The sequence below is a fragment of the Anguilla anguilla genome, chromosome 2 (genome assembly GCF_013347855.1).
Source record: "Anguilla anguilla isolate fAngAng1 chromosome 2, fAngAng1.pri, whole genome shotgun sequence".
Lineage (NCBI taxonomy): Eukaryota > Metazoa > Chordata > Actinopteri > Anguilliformes > Anguillidae > Anguilla > Anguilla anguilla.
In genome coordinates this window covers 54,590,110-54,612,575 of record NC_049202.1, presented here as the reverse complement: position 1 = coordinate 54,612,575, position 22,466 = coordinate 54,590,110, and the positions used below count along the sequence as shown (strand labels likewise).

The 22,466-nt window shown below is 37.7% G+C and overlaps 1 protein-coding gene across 1 annotated transcript in view; it reads right to left on the bottom strand.

The window, feature by feature from the left end:
* Positions 1-12,912: 12,912 nt before the first annotated feature.
* stxbp4 (syntaxin binding protein 4) overlaps positions 12,913-22,466 on the bottom strand; it is a 41,240-nt gene continuing 31,686 nt past the window's right edge. Inside the window, exons 19-22 of the mRNA XM_035403201.1 lie at positions 18,394-18,570; positions 17,335-17,448; positions 15,903-15,952; positions 12,913-13,923 (exon numbers count right to left, since the gene is read on the bottom strand). Of these exons, the coding sequence (XP_035259092.1) occupies positions 13,776-13,923; positions 15,903-15,952; positions 17,335-17,448; positions 18,394-18,570 (489 nt within the window). The 3' untranslated portion in view covers positions 12,913-13,775. The remainder of the gene's footprint in view (positions 13,924-15,902; positions 15,953-17,334; positions 17,449-18,393; positions 18,571-22,466) is intronic.

The following is a 22,466-nucleotide window of genomic DNA, read 5'->3' as shown; positions in this document are numbered from 1 at the left end:
CATTCTCCTAAAAATTATTATATGAAATTCAACATAAAATACTAAAATAATAGCAAACAACATAACAAGCATACGTTCTTGGAGGTAGCAGGCTCAAATATTTATCAGACCAACAACAAAGTTTAATAAAATATAATTAATTTAACAAACAAACACATCTAAACAAAAATACTAAAGGAGTAAATAGGGGAGGATATGGAAAGGGGACATGTCTGTGTTTGTGTGTGTGTGTGTGTGTTCACCCTCACACCTAGTGCAGAAGAGAGCAAAACATATTGTGACTTAAAGAAGTTTTAACCAGGCTTTAGCATGTGATGTCAACATGGCCTAGGAGCCAGAAAAATGGTGTGTACCAACAGCTACAGGAGTTAAAAATGGCTCCCTGACAGGACTGAGATTTCAATATCTTTCCTCAGTGTTCCAGGGAAAACAAGAATGCAACATTATACAATCTAACATCTGGCTGACAGCTGATGAAAACTAATTAGTCTATGAATGATTCCACATAACATGATTAGCATTCAATCACTTCTACATTGGTAGCAAACAAATCTGGCTGGAAGTACTGCAGTTTCCACACATGATGGTAGGCGTGTAACAGCTGCAGAACACACTATGGTTTGACTTTACCCAATTCTGATGTTTTGCTGTTCAAATACAAAGGTTCATTACAGGAAAAGCAAATGGGCCATTGCGCTAACATGCTATGAATTGTTAATTATGTAAATAAAATATTTTTTATTTGTAATTTTTGGTAATGATCTAGTTCACAGATTTCCACATTTAAACCAGCTTTACTGGGTTGTATTATAAATTAGCAGCATTGCATTGGCCTACATTGATAAAAGAGCACACATAATGTATTACTTGGCTAAGCCTCTTTATTTAGAATCTTTGTTTTTTTTCCCTCTCCTATTTTCAACCAAATAAGCTTATAGTAATTATACAATTCTTTCTGACATACTTCTATGTTGGGGGCCATGGAGTTAGAGACTACATTAGGTTTTTCTACAAAAGCAAACAGGTAGAATATAACAAATGTTTAACCAAGCAAAATTTCTTGTGGTACGAGAGGGCACTAGGCCACAATTCAAATACCATATGAGATATGTCATATATCACTTTCACTGGTTTCACATACATCACTACAAAAAAGTATTTCTTGTAATAACTTCAAAATGGCTTGACAGAATGTACAGTAAGAGCAAATTCCAGTGACATAAAGTAGCCTCAAGGGCCCTTACAGCAGGATGGTATATACTACTTTTAAAAGTGAAGACAAGTGGGCCCAAGCCTGGCCCTTGAGCTTAAATCAGAATGTCAGAACACAGAGTGTCAACAAATCCTTGTTTGTGTCAAGCCATGACTGAAGAGAAGCTTAATGATAGCTCTGACAACTATTTTCTTGTCTCCACTGTGACATGCAGTTGAACGCTTTTAGCCAACTGATATCTAGCATTAAAGGCAGGCAATATAAATTAAACCGACAACTTTAGAGCTTGAATATGATATTATTTGTCCACAACCACTATGTATAAATTTATGGGTTAACATTTTCAACTGGGCTGGTTCTTTAAACCAAAATCTATGAAGACAAAATAGCAGTTACACTGGTTCTCAGATATATTCTTTAATGGAGAAAGGTAATTATTGATTTTCACACATTCAACTGATAAGGAAGGTTTCATTATTTAAATAATTATGTTCAATGGCCATCATTAATATGAATATATTGATGATTGGGGTTCATGTGAGTTGTCACACATCTGAAGCTAAAACGGTTAAAAAAGGAATTAAAAAACCAGCACAGTTAAAAGGGTATACCATGCCCTCACTTACAACTGCTTAAGCTTACTGTACAAATAATTTATTAAATTCAAGATTGATATCAATACCATGTCAGACCATTTGGGTATGACTTAATTTGCTTGGAGCAGACATTTCTATGGGAGAATTAAAATGAACTAAACTAAACTGAAATGAAAGTGGGAGGTCAAAGGTACGTTGTCACTCCTTTACTCGGTGATAGCAAAAGACTGCTAGTCCTCAAACTCGGGAGGAAAAGAATCAATAGCTGGGGAGTTCGTTACTGTAACATCAATTGCTTGCTATTTGTGGGCTCAGGCCTGGTTTTTCTTTCTTTTGTGTTTCCACTGTAAAGAATCTTTGTGACAGTGTCTCTAACAATGCTAAATAAATACAACTGAATTGAATTGAAGCTATCAAGCAGTTCACCACTTGTTGTACAGGTCTGGTCTTCAGTATGCCATGAAGACAGAAACAGACAGACATGCACTTTGCAGTTCACAGAATGAGAGAGGAAATAATGTCTACCACGTCTCCTGTAGAAAAATGAATATAATGGGGCATATGATGTTGTTTTTATGAATATACTTTGGTCTAAAAATCATTCAGCAAATTACGTTTAGTTTAAGCCTCTGTGACTGGCCTTCAAGACAGACATGCACCAACAATGACAATGACAGACCCATGTTATTGAGAGCCATAATAATACAAAAGTAGGTCATGAAGAATAATAGACTTACACAACCGTTATCACATACCATGTATTGTGTTCTTTTTTTCTAAACTGCGTCACCAAAAGGAAGGCAAGTATATGTTCAACTTGAGAACTACTGAATTACAATATTCCCATCTTGCTTAGCATTGATGCAGACGGGTGCTGACAGTAAAAGGTTGACTTGTTTGTTCCCATTTGGATATTTCCAGCTTTCTGTAGCAACTTTGTGCTTTGTACATTTGTGATGTCAAACTGTAAGGAGATAAAACTGAATGATTTCTAAAATGCATTCTGATGATCACAGTGGTGTGATTCACCTGAACTGCCCCTCCCCACAACGGCCCCAAAAATGAACCCAGAATTAATGGTGGATTATGACATTAAAGATCAATTCTAAATTTATAAGAGCAGCTGAGAATACCTTCAGCAGTAAATCCCATTTGGAATTAGAGGCTGTTTTCCCAACAATGATATGACTGGACTTTGATTAACCTCTTGAGAAAACGCAAACCGAAGGATTCATTGCAACCAGATATAATTATTTCTCGGAAATAACAAAATTAATACATGTCTCCACATACCTGACTTTCTTCTGATCCTGAAGAGCATTGGCTTTGGAAAATGACCATGCTATTCACCTGTTCACTTAAAAAGACTTAAGCATCAGGCCCTTTACATGTATCCACTGGGTGCTTTCTTCATCTCTGTGTTCTCTCACATCACATCTGAATTTCAATTCCAGTGCTGTTGCTTCACAGAGATGCTAGAAACAGCTGAAAATGCAGTTTTAAGTGTTACTGCACGCTTGTTGAGAAGTAACAGAACCAATTCTTTTCTGTCTGCATGTTAAAATAACTCATTATTCATAACAGAAATTCCTCTCTTATAAATAACTGTTCTATCCTTCCATTTTCTTCAGTCCAGTTTGACCTAAGACTTCAGGTGAATGAGAATCTAATTAGATAAGAATAGGACCATAGGATTTTAGGGTGAGCTGAATGCAACTACTGTGGATATCTTTATTAATACTGCAGTTCAGTGGATATTGTAGGCAAGGTAAGGATAGCTGCATCAGAGTAATGCATCCCTTGTATCATTATCTAATTAACAGTCAGTAAATACACTTGTGAATAAAATAATTAAATTCTGATAAATTATGATGCATTAAAAGGAGCAATAATTCTGAATGTGGGTTAAGGGGTTATAATTATTAAGCCCTAAATATAAACACACATTAATACATTAGCATATCCACAGTCGTACTTAATGGAAAAGTCCTTAATCACTTAATATTGCCTGCTTTGTTACAAATAGAAAAAATAAAATAAAAAATGTACTCTTCTTACTCTTATTACATACATGACAAAAGAATAATTAGCATTCAGGTTCAACTGATTATTACAAACAATGAACAATAGAACATTATAGAGCTGTACTACATAGAGAATACATGTAAAAAAAGATTATAAACAGAAAAGGCAATGAGGTGCTGAACACAATATTAAAGCAAACTGGATGACACAATCACAATGGTTTTCACAGCACAAAACTGAAGGACCTGTAAAAGCCACTTTAGCATAGAAGGGGGCCATGTTTTGGGGCGTTTGCACCTCTGTGAAGGGTTTCTTTAGTCAGCTCTTTCATTATCCCGCAGCATCACTGACAAAGCTGCCTGTCAGCCCATTTCCATATGCGGTTAATGCGTATGCGGCAAGCCGGGGGATTTTCAGGACTCTGAGCACCACGGGAGAGGGGCATTTTCAAATAAAGGGGATATGAAAGCCCTTGCCATCTTTTTCAGTTCAGTTCCCCCTCCCTCCTCCTCCTCCTCCTCCTCCTCCTCCTCTTCACACATCCTGTGCATCTCTCGCACTTCATTTGTGCTGAGTTATCTCTCTGGGCTGCGGTTAGACGGCGAGCAGTGAGCCGCGGCTCAGCCCCGTCGATCACATGGCCACCGCAGCACCTTCCACGCGGCGCACCGAACAGCGCACCACCAGCTGCTGGCCCGGAGTTGTCCTCCTTCGCCGTGGTGGGGGCAGACCATGTGAGGGCAAAATATACACTCAACATCCCAGCAGGAAGCACTCTGCCAAAACGTGAACATCCCCTTCCCATGCAATCACATGCTGTTTGGGCTGAGAGACACGTTTCAACACCCACCCCATCCCCCCCCCCCCCCCCCCCCCCCCCCCACCTCCGCCTCTCTCTCGCTCCCTCTTGCTCTCAGAGTAACAGCCAGGCTACACTTGGATACTAAGGCTCCTTTTATGTGCAGCTGTCCATGTGACAGCCTTATAGAGAATTAAAAAAGAGAAGCACAAGGATTGAAAAAATGTGTAAAAACTAGTCCTGTTATAAGACCATATGTTACAGAAAAAGGATATTCACAGAGGAACTACTAAATTATATGAACTGGCTTATAGATTTGTACATGAGACAAGACTGTATGGCACTGTAATTGCAGAACATGAGGGGGCTAAATAAACATCTGCTGTTTTGTGTGTCTCAGAATCACAACGTTGTGGTGCAAAGCAGTTACAATGACGTAAGCAGGTGCTCTTGCCTTTTTTCAGGGATTGATAGTGGCCATCTTCTCTGCCATCACTTTATGTTAATATTTTTTTCCCCCTCTTGGAAAATTCCATTACCCATAAGCCCCTGTGCACACATGGCTCATCGTGAATCATCACCACCTCATCATGGGTTCTGTGCTCACAATCCATAACTGTCCTTCACACCCAGATGTCATTGCATTTGAATGGCCAGCCGGCCATCTAAGGCACAGCTCCTCTCTGCAGCCTGCCAGACAGGCAGCACCCCAACAGTCTCTGCTGTTACCAACCCTGCTCACTCTGTCCACTCTACTTTAACCGCCTGTCACTGTTTGTGTCTGTATATGAGAACACTGGCAGGCACATATACTGTGTTCTCTCCTCATTCATAAGAGATGCTAAAAAGATTGCTCTTTCTTTTACGATTTCTCTTGTCTAAAATATAACAAAGTTGCAAAGAACCTCACTTCAGAAGATGTTGGATAAAAATATGATTAACAAAATAAGACCAGCCGGAACAGAAACTGAAACAATATCACCATTAAGACCAATTATATTGTACATTTTCATAGTTCTGAACATGCATTTCCATCAATAACTATTATGAGTTTTTGGACTTCTTTTCTACAGATCCATACTGACGTTGAACTGACGCAATCCTTTACATTTATTTGGCAGATGCTTTTATCCAAAGCGATGTACAATAACTGCATACTGAAGGACATTGGAACAACTACGAAACACAAGTCCAATAAGGTACAATACTCATTATGTAACAGTTATCTGTAGCCATGAACACATTAAGTCCAGTTCACACAGTGAGCATAGACTAAGTCAGAAAGTTATGGTAAGTCAAACTAGGAGGCATGGCAACAAGCTACAACATCAAGATAACAATACAAGTGCAATATAAGATAAGCGCTTGATATCGACACAAGTGTAACACGGAAGTACTACAGGAAAAAAATTTGATGGATACACGTGATTGTGATAAGAGCAATCCTCCAGATGGGCAATGACCAAGTGGTTCGTTACACCACAGGGGAGCGAATGCAATCCCAGTGGACAAAATAAATGTTGCAAATTTTTTGTGTCATTGATGCAAAATAAATTGTTACAATGTAATAACTATGAAATTTTTGTTGTCACATTGTGTAAATTTCACATTAATAGTAGTCAAACATTAGTGTGACTCAAAAATAATTTTATGTCCTTTCTATTCATTGTTTTAAAAAAGTGAAGGAACCTAAGGAAAAGATTAATATTTCACACAGCAGAGTAGGCTCAAAAACATTAGACTAAATTATATCAATTTTATCTGAGCATCAGGTTAGTATCAATCACTAAGACTATATGTGCCAAGTGAGGAAGATTAGTATGGAAGTGTGGTACTAGGGGAAGGGTGGGCTGAGTCTAGTTGATGGGTGCAGGAAATGAAAAATCAACAAAGTCACCTATAAGAACTCTTCTACCACAAGTCTAATGGAAGGGAGACTCTGCCAGAAAAAATAATGAAGTTTTTAAGTTTTCCAGAAACTGTGACTTGAATCAAGACAGGCTGCACCCCTGTACTCATATTCCCGACATTGAATAAGTAGAAGTCCAATCATTTTCTTCTTGAAATATAAAAAGTATTTGGAAATACAGATCAAAATATTTGTTAAAAAGTATTTGGAAATACAGATTTTTAAAAAATCAACAGGTGACAAGAGGGATCAGTTTTTATTTGGTAACAGTGCTTCAGACAAAAATATATATTGCAGAGCATAAATCATCATTACATTACATCATAGCAATACAGCAATATATGCCCACCATATACTAATGTACAACTTTTTATGTTGCAATTACCGAGGCAGTCATGGCAGTCTCAGCCCATTTTAGTTGCCAGAACAGTTGCCAGAGCTAGTGTGAGAATCCCATTTGTGGTCCAGCTCCGTTTCCAAAAACACTTTGCATCAGGAAGTGGATTCCTTGGTGTAAAATATGAGCTATACCACAGCCATTCTTCTTGTCCATGGCAAGTTGCGATAAGCATAAACCAAAGCTAAGCCCAAGGCAGACTAAACCAGGGCTGCCCAATCCTGATCTTGGAGATCTACCGTCCTGTAGGTTTTCACTCTAATCCTAATAGAGCGTATGTCATGCAACAGCTAGAGATCTTTTTGAGCTGCCAATGTGTAGAATCAGGTGTGCCAAATCAGAGTTGAAATGAAAACTTACAGGACTGTAGATCTTTGGGGACAGGGTTGGGCAGCCCTGTTTCTAAAACAATGATAGCTGTCCATTAGGAAGAAACTTATGTCTCTTTTTGTCTACTCTTTCTCTCTCTCTCTCTCTCTCTCTCTCTCTCACCTTTAAAGGGGAATTACACTTTATAACACGGCTGCTTCTCATGACTGATATTGTCCTTCTAATGAATGTGTCGCCCTTCATTTTTCGATTAGTTATTTCATTTTAAACTGAGCGTTGAAATCGAACAAACTAACGTCTGCTAGCTTTTGTTTGATGCGATATCGGTGTAATAATGAGGTGCATTGTACCCGGTTGTTACAACGCCCCCGTTAAACTTGCCTTGAAAGCACATGTTCATAGTTTTCCACACTCTGCAACTTTGTGCCAGACATGGTTGGATGTAATCAGACACCCCAACATAACAGCTGAAGAAGTTCGCAAACGAGGATTAAGGGTATGCAGCGACTACTTTGAAGGCACTGACTACCAAGGCAACCGTCTGAAGCCTGGAGCTGTACCCACCATTTTCCCATTGTTTGTCGAACTGCTCGAGGCAGGTACTATGCAGGCTGGCTAACGCTATCACATCTGTCTGTGATACATAGGATATCTACCACCAGTTGCCGTTTGTCCTGGGAATAGCCTGTGGTTCCTCAATCTCGGCCCGCTCCTGACTCGCTCTCGCTCTCGCACGATCAGCCTGCAAATTAGCCACCAGTTCTTCTGTGTATTCCGGCTCAAATCGATTGGGCACAACAATCCCATGATCAAAAACAAAATCTCCTTTGTCCTCAGACATTTTCGGGTTCGCTAGCTAGTAGTCATACAACACTATTTCTACGACCAACCTAATGTTATTGTCTGCACGTACACCCACATCGGAAGTCGCGCAATGATATGCATCCTCGAGTTCGACACTAAACTGCCTGGGTCTACTTCCTGCATTTGTAAAGGAAAACAACAAACCACGTAAAATATTAACATAATGAAATAACTAATCGAAAAGTGAAGGGCGACACATTCATTAGAAGGACAATATCAGTCATGAGAAGCAGAAGTGTTATAAAGTGTGATTCCCCTTTAAGCACCTGGGCTCATTAGTTAACACAAACCAGGTTCTGTCTCTGGTAGAGATGACGGACACAAATTCAGTTTTGCATTAGATCGAAATGCCATAGGCTACCTCTGAATTGCAGTTCACTGACTGTGCAGAGCTATCAGTTTAAGCATTCGGTTTCACCCTGGCCATTCATTTTCGGGCTGCAGAAGTCTTTTTAATCTCTCTCCATGGTACTGTATAGAGTAAGCCATCGTCTACTGTATTGTTTAAACAGTCATAAACCACATTGATGAATCCACCTTAATAAAAAAAATAAAAAGAATCACCACTTTCTATTTGGTTTTCACCAGCTCCACAGTTAGCTAATATAGTAGAACAGAGTGTCCCTTATATTTGTACATCTTATGAACCATGTGCTTCCGATAAAAATGGTGACTAAAAAAGATAGGTAATTTTACGAAAAGGAACCACTGGTGAACATGTCCACAAACACTGTGGTCAGTATACCCAAAACAAACTCCGTGACACACAGTTTTATGTCATTCAAAGCAGCTTACTTCACAGCATTACAACATCCATTTATGCACCCACAGCAACCTAATTTCATAAATATTACGAAACCAGACGTTGCAAAACTATTTTGTTGAAATAATGGACACAACTCAATCAATTTCAATGGTTGTATTTCTACATTATAACAATTTTGTTGTGTAGGCTAAGGGGAAAAAAAAGGAATATTACAGGCACATTTGAGCTAAAATGTGCAAAATATGACAGAACACAAAAAATACAAAGTGCAGTATAAAAACGTATTTCTTCAGTCAGGGGCTACACACAAATCAGTTACATTTCACGCAGCTGTCATGTAGTCTTTTCAGTTTGAAGCCTCAATTTCAGTGAAAATCTGAAACTATGTCTCCGTAAAGTTCTAATAGTTTACTACAATGCCCACAATTATTCATCCCCAACCTAAAGTCTTTATCAACTTCATAACACGATTTCAGTGAATTTTGTGTGATTATGTGTGCTAAATTAGTTTTGATAGCACTTGATCGAGCAATTTTTATCAAAGCGTCAGTCATTCAGTTACTTAATAGTGCGACGGAGTCGAGAGCGACACATTCATACAACCACCCAAGACAATGCTCCCACAACCAAGACAATGCTCCCACAGGAAAGTACAGTTATGAAATGAACCAGAAAAGAAAGTTGAACTCTGCCTCTGGCCTGTCAAACATGACACAACCAACCACTAGTCCACATTCGACTAATTGCAGACAGGGGGAGGTCTGCGAAATGCCTGTGAACAGTTCAAGCCGTGGGCATGCACACACCACGACGTTCAAACAAAAAAACCTTTTTTTGTTTGTCTCTTGTAAGAAAATGGTTGTTTCAGACAAAAAAAAAATTGCATTTTGTTTTGAGTGTACTGGTGCCTTTAAGGGACACATTGTAGATTCAAAGACAAGGCAGAATATTTAAGATTGGCTGCATTCAGGATGGGTTTCCTACTGGTAAATCTCTCTTTTTGCCCTGTATAATCTTAACATGTTGTTTGGCCTGTTAATCCCCTTCCTTCCCAAAAAAACACCAGCTGACATAAATAGCAACTGTGTAATGACTCGGGGCCCTGCCTGTAGTTTCCAAATGATCCAAATGATCTCCTGTAAATAGAGGCGTGCATGCTGTATCTGTATATTGCCTGTCTGTGTGATACAGCAGATCACTGGATGCCCTGGTTAATGTACATACATTCACTCACATCACACTGTGCTAATCCATGCTGTAAACTCAATCAAGACAGGGCTGAAATAGAAAAAAATAATTCCCATGAGAGTTTCCTATAGTCTGAAAATCTGATATTTGGAATAATGGTATATGGATAATGGATGCATATTTTCAAATACCTTTATTCAGTGACGATCAGCTCTGTCATTATTCATTCCTTCAAACGGCACCAACCACTATTTCTAATTAAATTAACTACAGATTAAAGAACTACAGACTACAGCTGTAAAAAAAAAGACATGTTTCAGTCCTGGAACAAAAGGCGACCTAGTATTTTGAGGAAATACTTTTACATTTGCTGTTGTTTAAAATATGGCAATATTACATACTTGGTCTTTTCCACAAATTAAATACAAATTTTCTCACAAGGCAAATTTTCACACAAAAACATAACAGGTGATTTCAAATGTGCATATTGACTGCATATTATTATTATCAGTATTGCATAAGATGATATTCACTCAACATTTCGTATTCAGTGCTTATGAGAGTGGGGAATCAAGCATTCCGTAATGCTGAATTCAGTTTAATGAGTGTTATTCCAGAATAGTGTGATATAGAATTGTTAGCGTTAGGGTTAGAAGTTGAATAAGGTAGCTTGGCTACAAAAGATTATGTATAAAATATGGTTTATGATCTAAAAGCAGTAGTGGGTTGTTTTACAGAACAGTCAAAAATTAGATTAGATATACCACCAAGAAAAAAACAAAATCAATAAAGAATTTAAGGCATTGCTACTTGTCTTGATAAAATGTATAACATTTTTTAGATTAAAATGTTTGCTTTGAAATTAGATTAGAAATTAGATCAATTAGAGCCTCAAGAGGTTGTGTTCCAATACCTAAATAAAGCACACATCAACATCTAACAAATGGGTGTTTTCCTATGTCCCCCTGTAAGGCAAGGAACTTGGTTATTTTTTTCCTACAAATACTTTTTCCACATATGCATTTGGCTTTCTGAAGGATTCATTTGTACACATGGAATCGAGGGTAATGTCTTAAAATGTACCATAACTCTAAATCAATCCAAAAAATCAGAGACGGTTTCACATACATCCCACTGTTTCCAGGCAACGCGGACACGGCTGAAATCATATAGATTAACATAGCTCAAATTGTCACAGTGAAATGCACTGTGTATTATACTTGCTTATGTACACTGCAATCAGCATAATTATATCTTCTGATTGTCACAACAGATTATGACACTTGTCTTACCCTGAAATAATTTTCTGAGTAAAACAAATACAAATCTGCGGAACTATGGATTGATCATTGTTTTGCACCCCAAATTTAGCTGATTATTAGTACAAATGCAAATTAAACATGGCAGCGGTCGTGGGATATGTCATTGATATTCCGTTATGATGGTGAAAATTTGCATATGTTGTAGTCAGCTTCCCCCTGACATGCTTTAGTGGTATATGTGCCATTTTAACATAACCCAACATGATAGTTTGCATTTAGCTAATCTGATCTACATCTTGAGTGCTTCTAACCCCAGCATGCTTAGAGTATAATTTTTTTGTACACTTGCCTGCACAGAGTTTATGAAGATTTAAATGTGCATCTTGACTTATAAAATATGTGTCTGCTCGCCTGTTTGTGATAGAGGAAGAGATTTAGATGCTTTTGCTACTCCTTTTTTATTTCGATTGTTACAGATTACAAATAAAAATGTTTTTAAAATCATTTTAAGTGTTACCCATAAAATGTTTATAAAAAATTTCTAAAGGGGTAGGCATTGGAAAATTGAATCTTTTCGAGCTATGTTTTACACAGCACAAATATGACTGCTTTGTCTCAACCTGCTAGCGTATGTCAAACTCATAATATCTAGAATCGGCCAAAGCACATCTGCTTCAGGCCAGTTTCAAAATACTTCCAGCCTGCTCCAGGTTTAGATGATCAACGGTTGAGTTGGGTCAGTGGAAACATGGCTTGGGGGCCTGTTCACTAACTCACTATTGCACTGGAGAGTCTCAAAAGATAACAACTATGCCTCCCAGCATCTGATCCAATCATGGCTGCTTAAAGGGCATGGACAAGATGGGGGCCAGAGTGCACAGCACAGAGTGTCTTCAGACAGTGCTTTTAACCTTAAAAAATGGCACTGCTGCTGGAGCATTCACCTTCCCTCTCACAGAACCTCCATTGGAACACTTCTGCTCGTGACATTCTCTTCATTTGGGACCAGCTGAACCAGCAGGTTATGAAGTAAAATAGTTGGCTTGCAGCATTAATTCCAATTTGGTCCTTAAACCAGTTGCACCAACCTAAAGTAAGCTTAGTTACACCTGTGGCTGTTTGTGTTCATGATGCATGTGCTGTATTTCACATTCCTGTAAATAAAATCAGTAGTTATTGCTAAACTGATAATATTAGCCTTTACATTTCAAAATAGCAAATAGCCTACTGGAGCAGCAGCAACACAAACGTATTACTAAACCGTATCTGCATTTTTAGAGAGAAAAAAAACTATTTGTATAATTGCATTGATATAATAACATATTAAAACAATGTATTCAGAAACATGAAAGTGATTTGAATTAATCTTGCAAGAAAACACAATACCGCACTGACTGCCAGATATAAAAAGTCAGTCTGAGGGTGACACAGCATGTGGTAGATTTTTCATATCACTCCACAATATTTTGACACATGATGTGCATAAAACCAATATTCAGTCACAGTGGGTGATGGCACACCAATTCAGCTGAAACATAATCCTACCACAGATGAGAGCAAATCTGTAAATTGATATAGATATTTAATGTCTCGGTCAGATGTAAGCATGCTTTAATGCTTTAATCTCAAATTACATTTTTATTGGCTTCTTGTTGTGCAATCTATTTACAAGTCATTACAATATTGTTTTGTTAACAAACACAGTATAGCCTACTCATAATTTATCTCAATTTCATTTGTGGAGAACCAGTTTAACCAATGCCTCCTAATGTCTGTACTTGGTGCTTGACTTATGCCCAGGCAAAACATAAAGATATGTCCAGGTAGCGCAACAGGTGTATATCCAACATCTCATTTAATACAGCTTCTGATGCAATGTCCTACACAGGATGTAACATCAAGCCAAGGGTAAGTCCAGCTGGTGCAACCAGCCCTTGGAATGTTCTATTAACATTATCATCATCAAAGGTGCTTAGACTTTGTTGACAACTTCACAACTTTTAAATGGCTATATATATACCACAAACGCATGCACGCACGCACGCACGCATGCACGCACGCACACACGCATGCACATACGCACACACACACACGTTTTTTTTCTTTGCCATGCTTTTCAGTTCTCATTGATAACAGTATGAGAGTAGTAGGATTTATACTGCATAAGTCCCATTTAAAAAATTAACGAATGTTAAAAAAATGTTAACGATAGCTGAATGTAAACAAGGATGACACTTTAACACTTTTACAGCAAATAACAGTAGTATATCATTGATTTTTACAGATAGCAATCCTTACTTAAACAATTGGTGATCAGTCGACCTGAATGGCGTGAATCCCTTATCTAATAGATTTGATGCAAGACAACTCACAAAAGGACACTTTTTTCCTATTGAATGCACAATGCTAGAATATACAGCATTAGATCACTTACAATCCGCTTCAAGAATGGCTTTAATGGACCGGGTGAGTTCCCTGGCCTCCAAAACAAGTGTTGAGGCAGTCAAAGGTGTTTTCCCGTCAAATCGAGCTGCCCCAGCTTGGAAAAAGCCAATCCTTGGGTCATTAGGTGCACTGCAAGAAAACATCCCCATTTTTAGAGGACCAATCTTAAAACCTACTTTCTCACCAGTGACTCTACTTTGCTGCAGAATGCACAGTATAACTGTAGTGGCATAAATAGGGCCATGCAAAACCAGTCTTCACATTTTGTTAATATCACTCATATGCAGATTCAAAGCAAAGGCAATAAATAAAATACTCACCCAAAATGCCCTTGAATAGTTCACTGTTATAGTTTGTTTCTTTCAATCATACAGCTTTTAAAACTGAATTAAGTGTTGCCTCAGTTGTGCATACATTTTTATGCTTCACAAAGGAATCAACCTTTAACTGCACTGTGCACAAAGCTCCCTTTCTCTGAAGGAAAACAGTATCCTCACACATTTCTGCCAACATTGATACATTCTCTCGTCTCTGTCCCCTTTTTCAGGAGTTGCATTGTGGGAGAAAGATTTCATAATCCCAGCGAATGCTCTGGAAACCAGAACATGTTGGACATTTTCTTGACAAAGAGATTTTTTTTTTTCACAATGCATAGAATAAATTGAACGCACAATTTCCTTATCCTGAATTCTCCATGGTCGTGGTTTGTGTAAGTGTTTTTTTTCATGGCAGTATTGTGCTACTGACCTAATGTGAATGAAAGCAATTCAGTCAACGGACAGCCATGCTGAAAACCAGGGCACAGTGTTGATATTATGATTGGAATGAATGGTGATTGATTGGTTTTAGGTAGGGTTACACTGACAGGGTTAAACCCTTAATGGGCTCCCCAGCCAGTAGGGTCTTCATCAGAGAACCTCAGTATTTGCTGTAATGTATGTGTCAGGATCAGCAAAAAAGTTTGAAGACAAAACATTTCATTGTACAGAGTATGTAGTTTCTATTTTCCCTATTTTCAAGAGGAAGGTAAAAATGTGCCTGTGCCTTTTCTAGCTCCATTTGGTACATGAATCCAAATGGCAAAGTGTGACTTACAAAACCGGAACCTTCTCAGCACATAGTCATTTAAGCATAGGGGTGGTATGCTGGTTGGCTGGAGGTTGTCTAAATGAGCTCACCTTCACTGTTTTCTACAAATCACAGATGGAAGGGAATAATGAATTGAAGCTATGTTTTTTTTTTTTGCGCACTAATTGACTCAAACAATAATCCCTTGCCTTTGCTGTTGTGCTTTGCTTCTCTCTGTGTGTTTAATGGAACATGGAGGTGAGGAACTGTGTAGCGTAAAGATGAGGACAAAGCACCAGAATTACCCACACTTCCTTTGGGGGGGGTGGGGGGTTGGGTGATCCAAGAGCTCTGTTTTCAATAGGCTCCATAATGTGTTGCCCATAGCAACAAGTGAGCATTTTCTTTGTATAAATCCTTCTGTGAAATCGGACACATTTGTTTGAAAAGTGTGTCATGCTAACTGAGCTGACCCTTTGGTGACTGGCATAAAAACATGATCCTTTTAAAATCCAGGGCTTCAATATTTTGTATAGAACACATTTTAGGTCAGGTAGATTAAAGGTTATACTATTTCTTATGAAGAAAATACCGTACATGTATCAATTAACAGCTTTAGCTGATTGAAAACATCCTTTTTTTTAACCACATTTAAGCAGCATTGAAAATGAACCCTGTGAAAGGTGAACAGTACCATTAACAGCCTGAGTCATGAAAATTCATGAACCAAACACTCACCTTGTTTTTTCATGTTGCATAGGCTATTCTAGGTACAGTGACCTTTTAATTATCTATTTATTTTCCCATTACAGAGATATACATAACATACATTTTTTTCATGATACATGGTGGTCAATGCCCCAAACTATCAATGCCCAATAAGAGACTTGTGTTGGAAATCATCTTTATCAATAAACACAGGTACGATGTGTCGGATTCTGCTTTGGCAGCATCAATTTTTACTGTGCTGTCCCAAATAAGTACCCAATAAATAAAAAAATATATGGCCTGCTAAATTCCAATATAAATTTTATTTTTACCTGTAATTTCTCAGAGAAGCTTGATTTTCTGTGAGGAAGTCTTGGACTATCTGTGGGAAAACAAGGACACCTGTTTAAACAGCTCAAATAAATGAAAAAACAATAGAGTGAGAGTGAGAGTGAGAAAGGTTGAGACCCTTGGTGTGGTTTTGTATGGTTGAAATTAATGACAAAATAAGAAAGACTTAGAGTGTAGTTTGTGTAGCTGCCACTTGCACGTGCCGGCTATGTAACAAAAAAGCAGCTCATCCTTTGGAGGGAAAGACCTTTCAGGAAAAGAACTGTACACTGCATTCTGCCCCGCCACCATAAAACTGTAAACAGTACAGTACATTCCTTATCAATATTACAGTGGTAAACTGTGCCAGCAAGTCAGAAAGAAAGAGAACCAGAAGTATTTTGTTCTTTTAAGTGCAAGCAAGTGAATTCTATGTCAGCGTCAACGTCAAACATTTATCATGTGCTCCAATTACATAATGCCATTAGCAGAATAACTTGTGACCCTTCCCTCAGATTTAAATCAAAACAATCTATTTAGTGTTTTGTGTGAACTTGTATTAACCCAAATTATTTCACCAGATGAATGCCCACAGTAGGCACACAAATAAAGCCCTGAAAGCTCTATTAAATCCAGTGGCTTTGCCCCTGTGGTGCAATTCCTGCAGGAAATCTCTCTCTGGAATCAGGCCAATCAATCCAGAATAGATTATTTCTCAGTACTGAATAAATGAAAAGGACAGTTTTCTCATTTCAAGGAAGACTAATTGTGTGTAATTGCCTTTGTGGTAAAAAATAAATAAATAATTAATTAAATAAACAAATAAACAACCCCAGAAAAACAAACCTCAACCTTTTTAGTGGTTTAACCTGCGCTACATCAGCTAGTACAGGCCCTGACAGCTTGATAGCTTTAGATGTTGCTGACCTAAACACCACTACACCACCACAAATTTGGAGTTCTTGACCACAATAACTTTTAAAAAATGCTCTAAAAGACTCAGGAATGCATTGGGCATATCATGCATAATTTGGATAGTCCTGTTCTGTTCCTCATAGTAATACCTGTCATCAATCAACTAATCCAATTAAATGCAAGTATGTGTTTTTCACAGTTTAGAAAGTTCAGTAATCATCAATATGAACTTGACAAATGGTGTTTCAGAAGAACAGTAACACTTGCCCTTATTTGACTTTAGTCCTGATTGAATCAATCAAATCAAGACACAAAATTGATGGAGAGACATTGGAAGCCTGAGCTAACTTGAATGGTTTGAACTGCTGACAGAAATACCCTAACTTCAGTGTGACCCTGCTTCAGGCATGACTAAGGTTAGATAAGCTTATCTTCAGAGCCCACAACAAGGTCACCATTTAACTTGACTTTTAAAAAACACAGACAGTTTATGTCAATCTCATATTGTGTGTGGTTTACCTCCACAAATTGCAACAGCTTCCCCGTGGACACCTCAAGATCTTTTTTAGCAGCCTCAGACTTGCGTAACTGACTCTCCAGTACAGCAGCTCTTTTTGTTAAATCCTGTATTTCCTGTTGTAAAAACAACAACAAAACATAAATGAGATTAAGGTTAATAACACCTGCTACTGATCCGTGAGTACCCACATCAACAGAGAAGCTGAAAAGCACTTATTTGGGGTAAACCTTTTTCACCATTTTCTGGTATGGTTCAAGTAGTGCCTATTTTATATGCAAAGAAAGCACCAACAATTGAAGTATGCCAAAATAATACAAAACTGCACCTCCACAGTTTATAGTTGAAAGTCCTGTCGTCAAGTCAGAAAAATGAACTATATAAATGCCTTTTATATTTGACTGTCCTTTAGCATTTAATACATGCTATAACTCCATACTGTGCTATACTATGCTTGCTCACAACAAACTGTCAAAAAAGTTATTTTGATTCTTTAAATAAACATCTTCAAATATTCTATGGATTTAAGTTACCATTTAAAAAAAATATATATAACAATTTATTGTGCACGTACTATACATCCCTATCCCTGCTAAGATCAGCTTAACAAACTGTTTATCAACATTTTTTAAAGTAAAATGGCATTGGTACAGCCTAAATATTAAAAACTGGAAAAAGTATTGCCTCATGTAAGTTATTTTGCATCAGAAATTCAGCTCAATAGAAATTGAATGAACAGCAAGAAATCACAATGTAGTTTATGCCAGCGAAGAAAATGATGATACCTTCAAATGAAATGTTAACTACCTATAGAACTACCTAAAGACATGTTTAATGCTCTAATGACCTGTAAGATTGTTTTTCACCCTAAAAATAACTACATAAATAGAAGTCACAAAGATAACATTAAACTCGTTGCTGCATATCATCTCAGTTACTGAATAATACAAAGCAAACAGTGACCTACTTTACAGGGAACAAGAGAGATATAAAACCAGGGCTGGAGTATTTGAGAGCACATGAGGAAGGAGGAAGTGACATGCAGACCAGCCTGCTGCTACCTTAAAATGGGTGGGTTTGTCAACTAGTTGTGACTTAATTTCAGCTATCTCTGCCTCCAACAGGCGGATGACCTCTTCATAGTCCATCTCCATGCCCCGGGCTTGCATCTGAGCAGCCTCTGCCAGGTAGATCCGGGTCCGGATAGATTGAGTCTCCTCAGCTCCAGATTTTGCGTCCTGTACAGCAATTACATCACAAGTACAAAAATTCCATTGTAAGCTGGCATCCTGGAGGCCTCCCCAGTAGAGCCCGCACAGACAACACAGGCCACAGGCAAGCAGGCCCAAAATGGCTCGTCATTAAATCACATGCCTACCTTACATGACAACAATGGAGCGTGGATAATTTGCTCTGGTTTCACTTTGTCTTGCTTGATTGCATTCTTTGTATTGACCGCTCTAATGATTTTGTTTTGCATGATGGGTTGTGAGACGAGCACAGACAAGCCTATGCTTCACAGACAAGACAACTTGATGGATGCACAGGACATTATCACAGCTGGTAAACACCTTATGCAACAGATGCTGAAAGTGCACTGTGCAGTTATGTACAGCTACTGGGGTCATGCAGAAGTACAAAAGCAGCACTAAAAGAAGCTGTATGGCTTTGATATCATGGGGTATCCATACTCATCTGTACAGCCACATCTACCTTACATCTCAAAATTTCCCATCATGAAAATCTGAGTCTCCCCTGATCATGGTGGACACAAACTGCTCCACCATTTCGTCTCACTGTCAGACGGACCCATATAATACAGAAGGGGGTAGATGAATTCAACAACTCTGGCCTTACAACACAGAATATGCCATTGATAAAGCCTGATTTATACTTATGCAATACTATTGATGGTCCAACTGTTGGTCACATTCAGGAGGGAGACTTTCTAAAAGGCTGGAAAAGAAAATACCACACAGACATTATGATGATTGTCTGTTTACCTCCCCTTCTTTAGGCCAAATACCTTCAGTTTATCGCTAGATCTGCTTGCTATTCAAAGATTAACTAGCAACGAGTGGGAAAAAACTATTGTTTGTGAGCAGGAGAACAGATGTGGAGGGGATACTCCAATCACAACCAGCCCTCGCTTCTAAGTAAAAGTAGAACCTTTAGAAACATATTGTGCCACATCACCTCTTCACAGTAGCTACTGAAAGTACTGAAATTCATTATGCAATAAAAAATATTTTCTCAAATGAACAGAAACTAAAACTTACAAGTTCAAATATCCCATAGGGAGATCAATTTAATTTAAAATGTTTCCTTTTCTTTCACTGAATGATAAACTGAATGAATGAATTAAGTATAAAGCTGTGGAGTCACAAATCAGCTGGTAATCCTATACACAAAAAATCCAGAAATAAGCATGAACCAGACATAACCAAAGCACACAAAGTAGCTAAAATCACATCATTCCTGACCTCTGAACAATATTTTAAATTAACATATTTTTACGCTCATCTTTTAAATTACCTTGTGGCCTTAGTTTAATCCATGACTTTTAAAAATACCAGTTAGAGAATCTAAAACTAGTGAAAGGTCTGAGTAATAAAAATAGCAATCTAATTATGCAGAATGTTCTTTGGCTTGCTTGCAAAGATACATAATTATATTTAATATACAGAAGGCAAGGTTTCTTGCTGTGTTCTTCCAATTTCATTACATTAAGCAAATTAACACCTGCTGCTTTCCAACACTGAAGAGTTTCCAGAGGTTTTGTTTATTTGCTCTGAGTATCTCTATTTGCATAAAGAAATCACAAAAAGAGCCAACTCCAGCATCACTTGCCACTGTTTTGAATTAAATTTAAGTCACAAATGTGCTGTACATTTACATATTTTTCCATTTACACATTTCTTCTTTCTCAGACCAAGCTTCTGCTTTACTATGGTATAGTACTATATATTCCATAAATCTCACAATAACATGGTTCGTATCATGCTGTATTGGTATGATTTATGATGATTTATATGTATCTTGTGATGAGTGTCCTTCCAGCAAAGACATAATAAAAATGACTGCACTTACATGGCATAAAGGCTACCCTTTAGAAAAAGACCCATCCATTCTTTCAGTTGAACATGTTAAATTGCTGAAAATATTGTGCATCAGAATGTCCTGAGAGTTTTTAATCTGCCTAGTGAGTATGACGAAATTTGGAGTAAAATGGAATGAGCTGCCTTCCAGCACAAAATGCGAGCTTTTCTGCTCACCTAACACACTTTTTTCACTTAATGGTGCCACATGCCTCAAAGTCCTTGGCTCCCTAAGGTCAGCCCTTACAGAAAAATAATATACTGCAATGTATTGTACAAATGTGTACATTTTTGCAATATGTAACGGTAAATACAGTCAGCATAATGTTCACGACAGACATATTTTTTCTTGATTTGTCTCTGTACTCCACAATTTTAGATTTGTAATAAAACATTAACACGTGGTTAAAGTGCAGATTCTCAGCTTTTACCATAGGGTATTTCTTTAAATCTCAGTTTCACCATGTAGAAATTACAGTTTTATATAGTCGCCTCCATTGGGACGCCATAATGTTTGGGACAAGTAGCGTCACAGGTGTTTCTGATTAGTCAGGTGTTCAATTGCTTCTTTCATGCAGGTATAAGAGAGATTTCAATATCTAGTCTTGATTCTAGGCTTTTAATTGCCTTTGAAGTTATTAAGTATTTGTCAAAATGAGTAGAGTAGTGCCAATGAAAAACTTGGGGATACAAAAACATCATTAAGAAGAAAGAGAGCACTAGTGTGTAATGTAAATGAAGTGTAATGTTTATTATAAAACTATTCACATCCTTGATGATGTTTAGTAAAAAGGCTGTATGAAATGAAACGATAGCCATGCTGTATGTTCAGAAAAAGTGGAAAATAAGAAAATATTATTATTTTACACAATTACAATAAGTCATTTCTTGGTTGATTCTGAGTACTTTCTGATATTTATGATTCAACTGACCTTTTATTTAATTGATGATGACCCCCTAGCCTCTACTTTATACAGCCATTTTTGCTCATCTTTTCCAAGGTGCCAAATAAAGTTGGAGGTAAATGTGTATATAATAGAATCTGAAAGTGCCAACCGTTTTTGCATACATTGTGGCATGTTTTAACAGCTTATACAAAACATATATTATTTCAATGTATTTTCAAGTTATTCTATTTCCATAAGGGATGCCATGGACTGTTCAGTGCTTGCCAGCATTTCACACATGCTATTCTTGATATTCCAATGGCATCACTTAAAATTTGTGACAAAATTTATTTCTATTTTACTGCCAATTTATTTTCCATATTCCCCATTCTCATCTCTAAAAACTCAAGCATTGCTAGTGCAGAATGTTTGTAGTTAACTTTCAATGAGAATTCCTCATGGCATGTAACCACACCAGCATATCCAAATAAATCATAACAGCCAAGACAGACTACACAGCATGGGCATCCAGAGTAATATCTAACCCACAGTAATATCTGCTGGGCAGCCCTTAGTGTCTGATTTGTATTGCTTTGAACTGTGTGATATTACGTGAACCTGATATCAGGCCACTAGCTAGCAGGAAGGAGAGACAACTGATCAGCATAGGATGAGCTGATCTAACTCTGTGATTACATGACAAAGACGTCACTCTCTTTGACTGTTTCCTAGGAAACTGCAGATAGCCTCTCCATGCCCCTTACATGCGGAGAGTGATGACCGATTAGAATGCTGGCTGGTCGACTAGTTGCCTCTTCAACCTTGTATGTGAATTGCAAAGAGCTCATTTTCTGAGACCATACAAGCCTAAGAAAGGTGCTTACTTGAATGTGAAAAATAGGAAAATGAAAGCAAAAAGAGAAACACCTTTATAAGTCTTAATGAAAACCCTTAATTTGCCATCATTCATTTAAACTGTAAAATGATGGACCGTAATTAACCAAGCCAGGAGGATAACGTATTGTTAGGTGATTAAAAGCAGTATCCTCATTAACTACCACATCGGGTCATCAAATCAAACACTACAAAAGACATCAAAGGCAAATTGTAATGTAATGAATCTTTTGTACATTTCACACAAAAGAATAA